This window comes from Cricetulus griseus, chromosome 3 (assembly GCF_003668045.3).
Source record: "Cricetulus griseus strain 17A/GY chromosome 3, alternate assembly CriGri-PICRH-1.0, whole genome shotgun sequence".
NCBI classification, from domain to species: domain Eukaryota; kingdom Metazoa; phylum Chordata; class Mammalia; order Rodentia; family Cricetidae; genus Cricetulus; species Cricetulus griseus.
Genome location: NC_048596.1, coordinates 43,435,044 through 43,449,691, shown reverse-complemented (window position 1 = coordinate 43,449,691; position 14,648 = coordinate 43,435,044). Strand labels below are relative to the sequence as shown.

The 14,648-nt window shown below is 41.2% G+C and overlaps 1 protein-coding gene across 2 annotated transcripts in view; it reads right to left on the bottom strand.

Moving 5' to 3' along the window:
* LOC100762283 (proprotein convertase subtilisin/kexin type 5) overlaps positions 1-14,648 on the bottom strand; it is a 421,198-nt gene that overhangs the window by 216,654 nt on the left and 189,896 nt on the right. For both annotated transcript variants that reach the window (XM_027406556.2, XM_027406555.2), the window contains exons 8-9: positions 12,128-12,340; positions 1,356-1,456 (exon numbers count right to left, since the gene is read on the bottom strand). In XM_027406556.2, coding sequence (XP_027262357.1) covers positions 1,356-1,456; positions 12,128-12,340 — 314 coding nt within the window. The remainder of the gene's footprint in view (positions 1-1,355; positions 1,457-12,127; positions 12,341-14,648) is intronic.

Sequence of the window (14,648 nt, the reverse complement as noted above, 5' to 3'; positions counted from 1 at the left end):
ACTGTATTAGGGCAGCACTAATCTTGGCTCCTGTCTCCTTACCAGGAAGGCAGCTACAAACGTCGAGGAGCCATTAGGGTACTGGGGATGAACTAGCCCATTCTCACATCAAGGCCCAAGCTTCCTCAACCTCATGCCTCTTCCTCTTCCATCCCACCTGCTAGTGCTGCACTCTAGTTGCAACCAGGCAGAAGAGTTTTGCATCATTCCCAGCGGAGGAATGCAAGACTCCTTTTGGGAAATGCTGATGTCCTTACTCCAGGTCTATTTTCTTTGTATCTTCATGCAGGGAGAACCTCAGAGAACAGACCCTCAAATTCCCCTTAAAAAAATCCTTGGAACAGATGAGTGTGGAACTTATGAATTTGTTTTCAGAAATGGTGTTAATTGCAGGCATAATACAAAACCTCCAGTAAGGGAAGAGCCAGCAGGTCATCATATGCATGAATACTGAAGAGAGGCATCTTCAGTGTGTGGGATGGGGACAGACAGAAATGGCGAGAAATCAGCTTATCACATAAATCTGGGTGTTAAATTTACAAGAGAACTTTCCTTTTTCTCGACATTTTAGGTTTTGAAATTGAAGCAAAGAGGTTTTGCATCTGTACAAGGTTTTCACAAATGGACCCATCTGTTTTGAGAGAAGAGGAAGTGCCACATACAAACTGCTTTGGGGTCCTTTCTAAAGGTCTGTTGAACAGTTTGACCAAATGGCCCAGGAGCAAAGCTGTGTAGTCCTTGTCTGTGGGGTCCTGCCACATGTGACTTTGACAAATCCTGTTCTATTGAGCCAGTCTGTGACAGCACTGTTGCCCTGGACTCTGAGCTGCCTTTCTGAGTTATAGAGAAGGGGACCAGAAAGGGAGGTGGTAGTAACCTGTCTAAGGCTTACAGGAGCATTTCCGGACTAAAAGAAAAACCATTAGGACAAGACTGTTGCAGCCAACTGGCTAATACTGGAACTCCACAAGGAAGGAATCACACTGCCTGCTTTTCAAAGCATAGCTAAACCCCAGACTTCTCTTTGAATGAGTTTTGCTTCTTTATTGTTTTAGTTTTTTGTTTGTTAGTCTGAGACAGGGTCTCATAATATATCCTTTGTTAGGTATCTTGTGCTGACCTAGTCTCAAACTTGCAATCCTCCTACCTCAGCTTCCCAAGTGCTAAGATTACAGGTGTGAGCCACTATTCCTGCCAATAAAAAATGTTTGAAACCCAAATCACTGACAAATTAAACACTGGCATGGAAAGTTATCTCCTCGGCTATTGACTAAAGAGTACATATACTGGGGAAGGGAGAAAGTTCTTAGAGATAGGGGCTTGTCACCAGTGAAGACAGAGAGATCAAGGCTTACTTGGCTTCCAGGGCCAGGGCAATGATGCCAGCAGCCATGGGGGCTGAGGCCGATGTCCCAGTATGATTGTCCGTGCATCGTTGCCTTAGATCAGTAGTGATCTGAAAAACAAAAGTGAAAAAATTTAAGCCCTGTGGACATCCTGGGTCATAGCAAGAAGTTTTCTCACAAAGTAGATGGAGAGGAATATGAGATAAATTTTAAATTCAATGTTTCCAGACCTCTGTGACCATTTGTTTTCAAAGAATTGTCTGACTAAACAAACTTGACTGGAAACCAACTTCATTAAAAGCAGAACAGGAACAGGGCAAACCACAGCTCAGAACCTCAAGGTCATGCACATATCTCCTGAGAGTCTGGAGTATATGTACCTTGTGTGCCCCACCTCAGTTCCACTTTGGATTAAAATGGAAAATTTTCAATTGACACATGTTTTAAACTAATTAAATGTGTTAAATGAACACCCAGACACCACACCTGGTGTCAGTAGATGAAAGGATGAACTATATATCTCCAAATTATAACTTTTGGGGAGTAACAGGTCTCAAGAAAAAGTCCCTGCACACAAGTGACCTTTGCTTGTGGATTTTTCTGGAATTCATAAGAATGTTGTATGGATGAGTTAAGGCTTCCTTAAAGGCTTGACATGGATAGAAAAAGCAAGGATTGAGTTCCTGTACCGCACACATAGCTAAGGCAGCATCTGCGTCTATACTATATACAAGAGATTAGCTACTTTTCCATTTTTACCTTGCAATCAAAATGTGAAAACTAGATCATTTTATTTTCTTGGCTTGATTCTAGTTCACTTCAGCTCTGACTGAATTCTATTACCATTCATCAGAGGCAATGGTTCCCAGTCTGTGTTCCATTATTGTCTCACTAAGAAAGAAAATTAAATTTAAATTCTCCTTAACAAGAAAAATTAAGTACTATAGAATATGACTCTAGAAACCATTGTAATACTCCTCAGATTAAAAAAAAAATACCTCCCTCCTGGACAGAAATCCATTTAGTTCCCTTGGGACTGATTTTATGTTTGATGAGGAGATGAATCAATGGACATGCTGCAGTCACTGGATGACATCAGCAAACCTTTCTTTGGCACGAAGACAAGTGTGTCACCACATATTACAGACAAGAGAGCTGATGGGAAAATGGAGCAGAAAGACATCGAGGCCAGGCAGCAGAATGCACAGCCTTTGTTTTTTCTAAGAGGACTGAGATGAGCTGAAATCAGTTTAGGAAGCAAGTGGACACCCCACCCCCACAATCACCCTTATAGCTTTCTTCTATGTCACAGGAGGTTGAAGGGAATTTTCCATTGTGTTATAGAACTAGAGCAGCATCTTAGCCCACTCAGTTTCCCACAACAGAGCATGCCGATCGTCTCTTTGCTACCAGATGACCCGGATCACATAAGTATGTACACTGACACAAAAGAAGTGGGAAAATAAATAATTAGAAACACACAGATATGGAAATGTAAGAGAAAAGAACTGTATTCATCTAGATGTAAAGAAACTCCCTAGGCATTTAGTTGACTTTAGAAAGGTATAACATAAGTTAACACTCCTGGCAATTTTTGTGTGTATGGCATTGTTAACTACAACACCACTGTCTTGGGTCTCTAGGACTTTCTCATCTGCACAAACAGAGTAACAACTGCTCTGATTCTTGCCTTCAATCACTGTTATGATTCCTGTTGTGATTTGTTTAATTAAGTACCTCACCTAAATGAGATCATTTAGAATGATTGGATTAATTCAGGTACAAGGTATCCGGAAGCTTCATCGACACTGTAACACAAGACAGAGCCCTTCTTTAAAAAACAAAACAAACAAACAAACAAAGAAAACTGTGGGCCTCTGGCAGTGGAACCAGTATTTACCCCTAGTGCATGAATGGACTTTGGGAGCCCATTCCCCATGGAGGGATACTCTCTTAGCCTAGATACACAGGGGAGGGCCTAGGCCCCGCCCCAAATGACTTGACAGACTTTGATGATCCCTCATGGAAGGCCTCACCCTTCCTGGGGAGTGGATGGGGGATGGGATGGGGATCAGTGGGGGGCATGGGAGGGAAGAGGGAACTGGGATTGCTATGTCAAATAAGATTATATATATATCCAATACTCCATTGTGCTATACTTTCCTAATCCCTCATCTGTTGATGGACATTGGGCTTGCTTCCACCTTTGCCTCTAAACAGTGTTCCAAATGTATACAAAATGCAGAAAACTTTTGGAAATCTGATTTTAAGTGCCCTTGAATATAATACCAGAAGTGGGGTTGCTGTATCATTAAAAGAAGCATATTTGGGGGTAAAGAGATAGCTCAGTGGGTAAAACACTTACTATGTAAACCTAGCAAACTAAGTTTGATCTCTTAACATTATGTAATGGTAGTCGAAGAGAACTAACTGCTCCCACCCTCACACAGCATATGCCCACAATAATAAGTAAATTTATAAAAAGGCATTTCTACCCCACTTTTTTTTTTTTTGGTTTTTCGAGACAGGGGTTTTTTTGTGTAGTTTTGGAGCCTATCCTGGCACTCACTCTGGAGACTAGGCTGGCCTCGAACTCACAGAGATCCACCTGCCTTTGCCTCCTGAGTGCTGGGATTAAAGGCTTGTGCCACCAACTCCCGGCCCCACTTTCTATCATAGGGGGATTCCTAGTCATTTTCGGAGGTACAGGTGAGTCCAAGCGTGAATGCACAGAAATGGCTTGTTTCTAGGTCTCCAGAATCTTGCTTTTGAGAGATGATCTTGAGAGACAAAATTTTTAGTATTTTCCTTCATCCCATGGTCATATTCCTTTGTGTGTCATTTTTTTTCAATGAATTGTGGCTGGATTCAGCCTTTTCATTATATTTCCCTACTTATTCTTCAGCTGTAGCAGACACTTTCAATGCACAGACTTAGGTTCACACTAAACACACTGAGAGTATGTTCAGCATTGTTGAACCTCACAAATTGCCAGCTCTGCCCAAACATGAACAGGAAATAATTTATGATGTAGGTTCCATAGCACAAATATGCCTCATCCTTTTACAGTCACCAGACACATACACATATATACTTATAGAAAAGCTACTAAGAACTGTAACAGAGAGATACTAATGGTGTGTCAAATTCTATCGATTCTGACAAGTATGTGTGCAATTTAAGTCATTGTTGTTCTCTAACTTTTTCAGTCACCTGAACTGCATGAAAGGAGTTGGAGGGCAGAGGAACAGGAAGGTGATGGGAACTTGGAGGTTAAAGGATTCAGGGAAAAGAAGAAACAAAAACACCCTCTCCCTTCTCTGCTCTAAGTGGAATTCCGGCTGGTTCATTTCAATAGGAAGTTACTGTCAGTGGAAGAGATGTTCAGGTGTAAGTTACCAGGAGCATCTAAGGTAAGGTCTCACCATTAAAAGAAGCCAAAATACTGAGAAATATTTATGTCTATCTTCAGAAAGAAAAAACAAAGATCACGATAGAATGTGCAATCTAAGAGAAAAATGATGGTTTAAAACCAGAACAACCTGGGGGTAATCCCACTCATCATAAGGCGCAGGAAACAGAACATAGGATCCACCAATGCACCTCGAAGGAAATTGGCATCCAGTGTGCAGCCCACAACATAGGGCGGATGCGCTCCTGCATCAGACTCCCTCGAGAATGTCTCAGAATTTGGTCTCAATCCCAGTGGCAGTCTCGCCTGCTCCAAATTCCCTCAATTCACCACCCAAATCAGAAACAGAATTTGTATCCAAAGAACTGAAGTTGCTCAAGAAAATATCATTTGCATCCATCACTGAGAAGGAAACTGGAGAAGACACGGGCCCTGAGCACATCAAAGCTATCCTGATGGGCAAATTAGATTTCCAGCCTCATAGGATCAGTAGCAGATGGGGTTTTGGAGTCCACAATGTTAGGGTTGCCATCTTTTCCTGGTGAGCCAGGCAGGGTATTGTTCAGCCCCAGCCATGATCCTTGAGAAGAACCATCACTTTTCTCACTGGACTTTTATTTCCTAATACTTCACAGTTCATTATTGGAGCTGATTGGGCTTTTGACTGTTGCCTGATACCATTCTCCAGGGAATCCCAGTGCAGACTGATTTGCGCCCTAAGTGACAAGCTTTTACGGCAACCTACAGCAAGTGTCCTGTCTCCCTGATACCCTGTGATCCTTTTTATTTTGAAGGTGCCAGATTGCCTCATACCTGTTAAAAGAGTAACTGAAAAGATATTTTTAAAACATGAGATGATTTTTGCTGTCTGTTAGGCTGAATTTGTTCCTAGTGCTGACTTGAATTTGGGTTGGAATTGCATTTGTTGAGCTACGTTAGACATTAGCAATTGTGGCGAAGGACAGAGACAATGAGCTAGGGGTAGCTCATTATTAAGCACAAGGACATGAAAAGAAAGAGAATCACTGAAAGATTTCTGTGCCCAGAGATGTCACCAAGATTGGTACAGAATTCAGTGAGCAGGAATAATTCAGTATAAAACACCAACCACTTCCATATTACTAAGAGACCCTAGAGATGTGGAGTGCAAGGGATGAGGATGCTTCTCTAAACAGGGAACCTATCCTGAGTCATCTGTATACCCCATAATGTACAGCTGAGCTCCACATTGCAACAGAAGTATTTCTTTGCTAAATGGAACTGAACTGCTTGCATCAAGATCCCTTAGACCTTGCTTCATTTTACACTCTGAACTTTTCCATTTATTTAGAAACACTTCTAGGTCACTTATCTTTTGACTATTCAATCAGGACTCCAAGAAACTTAGGATCATCCCAGAAAATGTGTGTTATGTGTGTATTAATCTCAATCCAAGGATTATCCAGGTGGTGGGGCTACACACCTTTAATCCCAGAATTTGGGAGGAGAAGCCGGCACTCTCTGTGACTTTGAGGCCAGCCTTGTCTACAAAGTGAGTTCCAGGAGAGCCTGACTCAAAAAACCAACCAACCAACGAATAAATAAAACCAAAACCAACCCAAGGATTACAGTGTAGTCATTAACCTCACAATTCCAGCCCCAAGGCTTCTCCTCCAACTACCACCATTAGCAACTGATGGTAAATGAGGAAATAACCTGGGTGTAGAACATTCCACATAGCCACAGGATGTTTGCAAGGAAAGTATTATATCATTAACAGCTAAGGAAGAGGAGGTTCAGCAAGGCTAATTATCATGTTCCAGGATGCACAGCTACAAAGCAGTTAATAAGTGGGGAAGATATTAAATCCTGAACCAGCAATGTAAGAAATAGCAGAGTTTTAGAGTACCCATTAGGATAAGAGCAAGAGTAAGACTTCCAGCCATGACTTCACTGACAGCAGAATAGCCTTGGTGGCCTAGCCTGCCAGTAAGCGGGTACAGCAAGCAGGCAGGGTTCCTGTATGCTTTGTTATGCTCTGAGGAGAATGTGGGTCAAAGTACTGAGCACATCTGGACTTGTGCTTCTATTTATTTTACTCATGAAACAGAAAGTATGAGTTTTCTTTTTAAAGAAAGAATGAGATTTTCTAAACCCAAAGGAGCAGAGAACATGGCAGAGAAAGATACGATGTGAACAGCAACCTAGTTTGAAACAGGAGTGTATACAGGAGGAGGCTGGAGAGCAGGAGAGCAGGGCACCAAGGCAGTGAGCATGTGTGAGTGCTTGGAAGCATTAAGAGCAGTGGGGCTAATTCCTCTACCTGGGGTGGTCCTGTGGCCTACCCTGAGATACTCCAGGCTGCATGTGTGTTTGAACACATAGAAGCAAACTCATATCAGAAGAAGAGAGCAGGATGCTCAGTATCCAAAGTATGGCTCAGGGAACCTCTCCCAACAGGAACACAAAGGAGCCCAAAACCTAATCAGCGGGACAAACGACTGGGGGTCAGGTTCTAAAGGAATGATAATTTCCTGGTTGGAATTACTGAGTTGACTTTTAGTTATACAGTAGATATTTGTGGAAAGCTATGGAAAGTAGGGAGGCTTAAAGGCAAACTTTTGACTGCTTGTATGGCTTGTTACACACATAAATTTTATGATTTTCCATAGTAAATACCTCGATAAATGTTTACCTTCCGTGAAGGTTATTTTTACATGGTTATTTTTGCACAGACACTTATGGAGCTCCAGCTCTCGCCAAGAGCAGACTCTTGTTCTCAAGTAGTTTCCACTCTGGCATGAAAAGCAGACAGTAAATGAAGAATGTAGACAATGGTGTCAAGTGAGGCTAAGTACACTGGGAAGCAAAGCTGACGCAGGAGCCCACATGCAGCGAGCACAGAGGCACACGCCTTCGGAGAATGAAAGAAGAGGATGCCTAGCTGAAGGGTAACACCAGGCAACGTGCTCCTAGAAGCCCTCGGCAGAGGATGCTGCCCTGCTTTGATCATACAGAGGGACCATCTTGAGAGTCTGCTGCTAACGCAGCTTCAGGTTTGTATGTCTGATTAAGGAGATGATGCAAAGGGTAGAGGCCAGAAATTCAATTAGGAAGAGCAAGGTGGTGGAAAGCAGCTATTAAGAGAACACCAGGTAAGCAGCCACACATCTCTAACATAGCTCCACACTGGATGGCCCTGACAAGTGTGGGGGCATGATGGCACACTGATGACATCCAGGCTTGGGCTTCATTCTGCATGACTGGAATCTAGGCACCCCCAACAGACCAGCTATGTGCTTTCTTTTCTTAGCCTTTCAAGTTTCTGCTTTCTCGTTTGTGAATTGAACAAGATGGTCCCTGTCCACAGGGTTTTCATGATATCATGAAAGGTTGCAGCCAACATGCAGCATCCTCATTAGAAAGACCACAAATGCTATGTTTATGACATGTTATGGCAACTGTAAATGTGTCACAGGAGATACAGAATATTATGTATTCAATTATGTTGACAAAAACATTACTTCAAGTCATGGCTTTAAACTAGCTAGTCAGGGTGGGCTGGAGAGGTGGCTCAGTGGTGAAGAGAGTATACTGATCTAGCAGAGGCCTTGAGTATGGCTCCCAGCACCCAGGTCAGGTGGCTCACTATTATATTAGGGCACCTGAAGTAATATATAGACACACAGCCCTCAGAGTACACATAATTAAAAATAATAAAAATAAATCTTAAAACATAACGGCTTAGCGGTTGTGGCAGAAATCTTAGCACTTGGAAGGCTGAGGCAGAAGGACCATGGGATCAGCTTGTGCTAAATGAGATTTTGTTACAAACAAACAATAGTCATTCCTGATCATTTTGTTTAGAAAAGAGCTTCTTGTTAGGCTTTTGACATTCTGAATGTTTCATTTGCTGGGATAAGCTGTGAGTCCAACAAGGTCCCAAGTCTATGAGAGTGTGAATATAATCCCAGCACCCACTGTTAAGTTACTAGTAATGGCAGGACAAGTAGGTATGCAGTCCTCACTATACTTTGAAACCCAGGGCAAGCTTGTCTGCTTGCAGATCATGAAAAGACCTTTTGTCCCAGATATGTAAAGTTTATTTAACAAAGTGCTTTCCCAGAAGCAGACGAGAATCTTTCCTGTCCCTCAGATTCTCAGCAGCTGTCTGGGTTCAAATCACAAAGGTGCTCTTAGGAATGAAGAATGACAACTGTGCTTTTCTGGAGAGACAGCAAATGACAGAAGGAAATGAATGGCTCAGGGAAGGGGCCCAGTACAAAGAAGACACTGCCACTCCCTTAGCACTCAATCAAAGATGCCAGTAACAGGATGTAGGCATCACCCAGAGACCACAGGAGTCTAGGTTCAAAGCCTGGTGGTGGCAAGGTCTTGGGCACACTGTGGGCTTATTCGTCATCCTGACATCTGGAGGGAAAGGGGGTCAGCTGGACCATAAAATTCTGATGCTGCTGCCAATTCCACTCAAGTTCAGGCTGTTAACATGTTCCTAATCACAGTGGCTTTCTTTATGGGGTTGGTGGAACAGACCACAGAATTTTATGGATTGGAAAAATGAAGGTGCAACAAGAAACTCTGTGAAAGGAGATGGGACCAACTAGCCTTTCAGGATGCTGAAGGCTGCACAGGCCCAAGGACAATGATGCGGGCCACTAACAGAGCCATATGCACACCAGGCACTCAGACTCAGGCAGTTACTGTCCTTGGTTTCTTACTCTCCCATGGCAATCTCTGAGGCCATGTGAGTGTCACCTCAATTTTACAGCTGAGGAGGTCAAGACTGAGTGGGTGGCTTAGTACCAGGTCAGTAAGAAGTCAGAATAGCTTCCAAATTCTTCAAATTCTTCCAAATACCAAATTGTGGGTGTTTTGAGGGTGCAGATAAAAAGAAAAGAATTGAAGAACTAGGTAGAGAGAAGGAGAAAATGTAGAGATGAATTCGGTTTTTTTTTTTTGCATTTGTAATGAGAAACTGTTGCCCTTATCATGTGATGCATTCCATCAGAGATGTGGGGCATACTTCCTCCTGTTTTGATATTTTGTCCATTTGAGTACAAGCTTCTTTTAGATAAGACATTTGTGGAACTTATCAATACCATCCCCACAGCAGTGGTGCCACAGGGAACAACAGGACTGGCCAGGTCACAAGATGCTTGGGAGCAAGTGTGAACTTGCTGCAGATCCTCAAACTCTAGAGCTAAATTTTGGGAATCTCATTCTTGAGTTTCTCAGGTACTTTGTGATACAGACGGGCATCACAGGGCACTGAAAGTCAGGGGTGACAAGCTAGGGGGTACACAGTTTCCTACTGAAAAGCAAAAAGGCATATACAGATGTTTACAGTTGTATAATAAAGTCAACAAGACAGAAACATCTTGTCTTGCTCATCGCTGCACTTTCTCCTTACTTTGTGTTTAGAGTCAGTTCATTGATAGATGATGGAGGAGGTACTGAGAAATGGACTTGTATACATACAACTTTATTTTTATTTTATGTGTATGGGTATTTTGCCTGAATGTATGTATGTCTATGTACAACGTGTGAAGTGTCCACAGAGGCCAGAAGAAGGCACCTTGGGATTGGGATGGCATGATTGTGAGCTGTTTATATGGATGCTGGGAACCAAACCTCCTCTGGAAGAACAACCAGTTTTCTTAATTGTTGAACCATCTTTCCATCCCCAGACTTGTAAATATTTTTTAATCCAGACATTTGGGGAAGAATTAAGAAAAGTTTGGGAAATCTTTAAAATGTAGCTAAAGTATGTACTAAAAAAACAGTTGGGAAATCAAACATAAAAATCTTATAATAAACAAGCCATTAACAGAAGATTAATAGTTATAAATTAATTTCACATGGAGGCAAATACTCTGAACCTGAGGGGTTTGGACTATAGAATTTTTCTTCAGATTTTGGGATGCCTGAACAGAATGAACTATATTGGGAACTAGAATTCCTTTATGCTTCATGTTTATATACAGCTTGTCTATAACTGTACATACTTTAAATGATTTTTATGCTTTAAATAGTCTTGAAATGTGGGGTCATACCAGTGTTACCTAGCTGTTGGATTTAGTGTTTTGGATTTGGGGGTTGGCACAGTGAATGTGCAGTGGCTCCCCTACTGCTGTTGAAAAATGAGATGTCACTCCACAGTGTGACCTGTTCCTCTGTGGCTTCTCAAACATCAGGTACAACAGCTCAGCTGGGCATTCGAAAGATAAGTCCTGAGCACTTCACAAAACCATGGTCAGGAGAAGAGGAATGGAATTTGACATTTAGAATGAGCAAAGCTGTGGTAGGAGTTCTAAGAGTCAGCTTCCACAGACACTGAGAAGGGCTAGCACTAGCCTGCATCTTTCATTGACTGGTGTCTCCCCCAATTATTTCAGCAACGGCTCCATGAACTACAAACTATTAAGCCCTCACATATAAGGAAGGATTTTGATCTAGTAAATGGCTCAAGTGACACAAACTCAGGTAGGCCAAACTAGTAACCTGAATTCTGAATCCTTTAGCTCTTCAACAAGATAGCAGTGCAGGGTAGTGAACAGGAGAGGCCACCATACTTGCATAATTCCCCATTTAGAAGACTACAGTAGACTCAGAAAAGCACAGTTGGCACAGGGTTAGTACACATTGGTTAAATACAGTCCCTTGGTATCTGCAAAGGTCTGGTTTCAGGAACCCTAAAATCTGAGAATGTTTAAGTCCTGAATATGAAATACAATGCCATAATACTTGCATATCTATGTCTCACATCCTTCCTTAGACACTACCCAATCTCTAGATCCTTTTAGAACACAAAATAACACAAGTGCTTTGTACATAGTTGTAATACTGTACTGTTTACTGAATAAAGACTACTAAAAAATACCTTCAAGGTAATTTCAATGTGGTGTGGTTGGTTGGTCTGTAGATGTACAGTCCATGGATACAGATAAGCAAACATACATCTATAGTATGATCATCAGTTTTCTTATAGACTTTTTGTTCACAATGAATTAGCTACATGACACACCAGAATCAAAAGTCAGCGAAAGGGGCACTAAGCTGAGAATCACATGTTGATTCTTGTTTTTATTCTGCCACTATAAATGTAAATGTAGACCAATCATTTGTTCTTAATTAAACTGAAGCTTAATTATGATCAAAGCTATGCTAATACTCAAATATCATGATCCAGACAAGCATTTTCTAGGAATCAGTAATAGACTGTTAATGTTTACAGTGACTTATTTGGTATCATCAGCTAATCTGAACTGTGGTTTTCATATGCTACTTCTACACATTTATGGATCTCTCTTTATCTTTCAATGGGAACACCAAAGAAATTGATAGTAATAGACACTCAAAAGTTACGTACTATTTTCTTATCATAGGATTCTCCACTGCTGTAGGTTGTGGCCAGTGTAGATGAACACTCTTCCAAGTACCATGGTTTCTTTCCACTTTCAGCTGTACTGCTGATGGAGATGGTGTAGATGCTGTTGGTATAGCCATCACAAGAACAGTGGTCTTTGCTCCTTCCACCATTGCCAGATGCCCAGACAAACACAGAGCCAAGACCTCTTCGCCCCTGTTGATAGACGGAGAAAGTTAAAGACATGAGAAGACAGAACCCCAGGTTGTCGATTAAGAGAAGATCAGAACCATTAAAATAAAGTATTTGCAGGCTGAAAGTGGTACTGTTTTAATGAAATGTTGGGTTTAACTCGTGCCTTGGGGAGGAAAGTTGCCTTAATAAAGGCAATGTTATACTAAGAATGATCAATATTTACAAAAAGAGCATAATTATAACTGCTTTATAGACTCAGGCTGAACTTTTCAACAAACATGTGAGACCAATATGTTTTGTTTTTTTTTCTCTCTCTATGGTGCAAATGAGGAACTGAAGTATCAAGCTTTAGTGATGATCCACAGTGATAAGAGATGTATCAGGGAAAGACAAATTTGAATACAGACCTTAGATTTGAAATGTTCCTGAAAGAATTATAGTGATACAGTCAATATTGTTTTAAATCTTCACAACTACTGCAAAGGAAGGTTGTTATGTAATGTTGTTTGATACCTGAGAATCACCAAGTATAAAGAAGTCTATGCCAAATTCCATTGTCTGTATGAGCAGTAGTGCTGGGTCGTACTTCTTAGAATAGATCAACTCACCATTCCTCAAAATGCTAAGAACTGAGGCACTTTTTCCATCAAAACTGGTAACTTAAAATAGCTGCAAGAGTACCTTGAAGTCCTACATAATGTAATGAGTAGCACCAAAGGAGAGCAATGATGAATGAGTAAAACATATCTTTGCCTCTTTGCTAGCTAAATTCCTAAGAATGAAAAAGAATCAATTTAAAGCCGGAAGGCACACTGAAGGCTATCTATAGCAAACCCATCATCTTCAACTCTGCATCTGAGAATAAAGCCACATGCTGGTGAGGGCCGAGCCTTTCTTCAAGGCCATAAGGTGGAAGGAGAAACATGTTATACAGTTATAGTCTGAATCTAAAACGCCCCAACAGGTTCATGTTTTGAGCACTTGTTTCCCAACTGATAGCTCTATTTTGGGAGGCCTTGGCCCTTGCAGGAGACAGGGTCTGGCTGATTAAAATAGAGCCTCAGGGTGGACCCTGCAGGTTACCACAGGGACTTGGGCTAATGGGATGAGAACCGCCCTCACCCCTGCTCCATGGTGGACTAAGCCACTACCACACTTGCCTCACAGAATGGGCTAAAACTTTCTGAAATTGAGAGTCAAATAAGCTTTTCTGGCATTAGGTTGTTTCTGTCAGTGCTTTGGTCACTGTTTTGTGAAAGTAGCTCATTTAAAAAGCCAAATATAGTGATAACAAAGGATCCAGACTGTTCACAATAAACTCTTCTTGATCTTGAATCCTTGGGGAACAAAATATTTATAGCCTGATGAGACCAAGATGAATATATATTTCTTTTTATTTTTTTCAACTGTAAAATTACAATGTTGTCTACAAAGAAAGATAACCCCCCCCCCCGAAAACAAGAATTACAGTAACTGCCAGAGAGAGACCCTATTGCTATCACTAATGGACAGCTGGGTCTGCTCGACTACCCCTGACTTCCCATCATAACATTTAGAAAACCTAGACTGTAGAAATAGTAAAAATCTAGAAGAATGTAGACATGATCACACCATCATAACTAAGACTCAGTCAATGCCTTTTCCAGCACTCGAAGGAAGTCTGTCTCACCTTAGTGTGAACAGTTAGATTTACACTAGACCTCAGAGTAAGAAAATAGCCAGAAGAATGTGGAATGTTCCTGTTATCATCAGCACACTCCCTCTTTCAGAGACCAAGGAATTTCTACAGGCCAAAAGCATGGTCATACTGCAACTTACCTGGGCAGGCCAAAAGAATGCATGGGAAGGCAGAAGACCTACCTGATGCAACCAATACCGCAACAGATGATAGAAAGAGAATCACAGAGCCACGATAAAGCAAAGCAATGCAATAACATTTGTTTATCTAAATTTATGACTGTGTACCTCAGGATACAATTTTATTAAAATAGTTTAAAATAATTTAAATATTTAATACAAAAATGTTCAGAAAGCACTTTTGTGCTTATAAGTTGTAATAAATACAACTATGTGTATACATAGTACAGGATGTCTTAGCTAAGAAAATAGAAATGTGTATGTCCAGAAGTTATCTGCATAAGGCTATCACACAAGAATGGTGTAACAGAAGCCATTTGGTTTGGTAGGAGTTTATTTTCTTCTTTAAACCACGTTTTCATGACCATGTATTAGTTTTATCAACATACAAGTAAAACAATTCCTTTGTTAAGAGGGAGAATGCAACTCAAATTGCTTTTATTTTTATTTGTGTGTGTGGTGTGTCTATGTG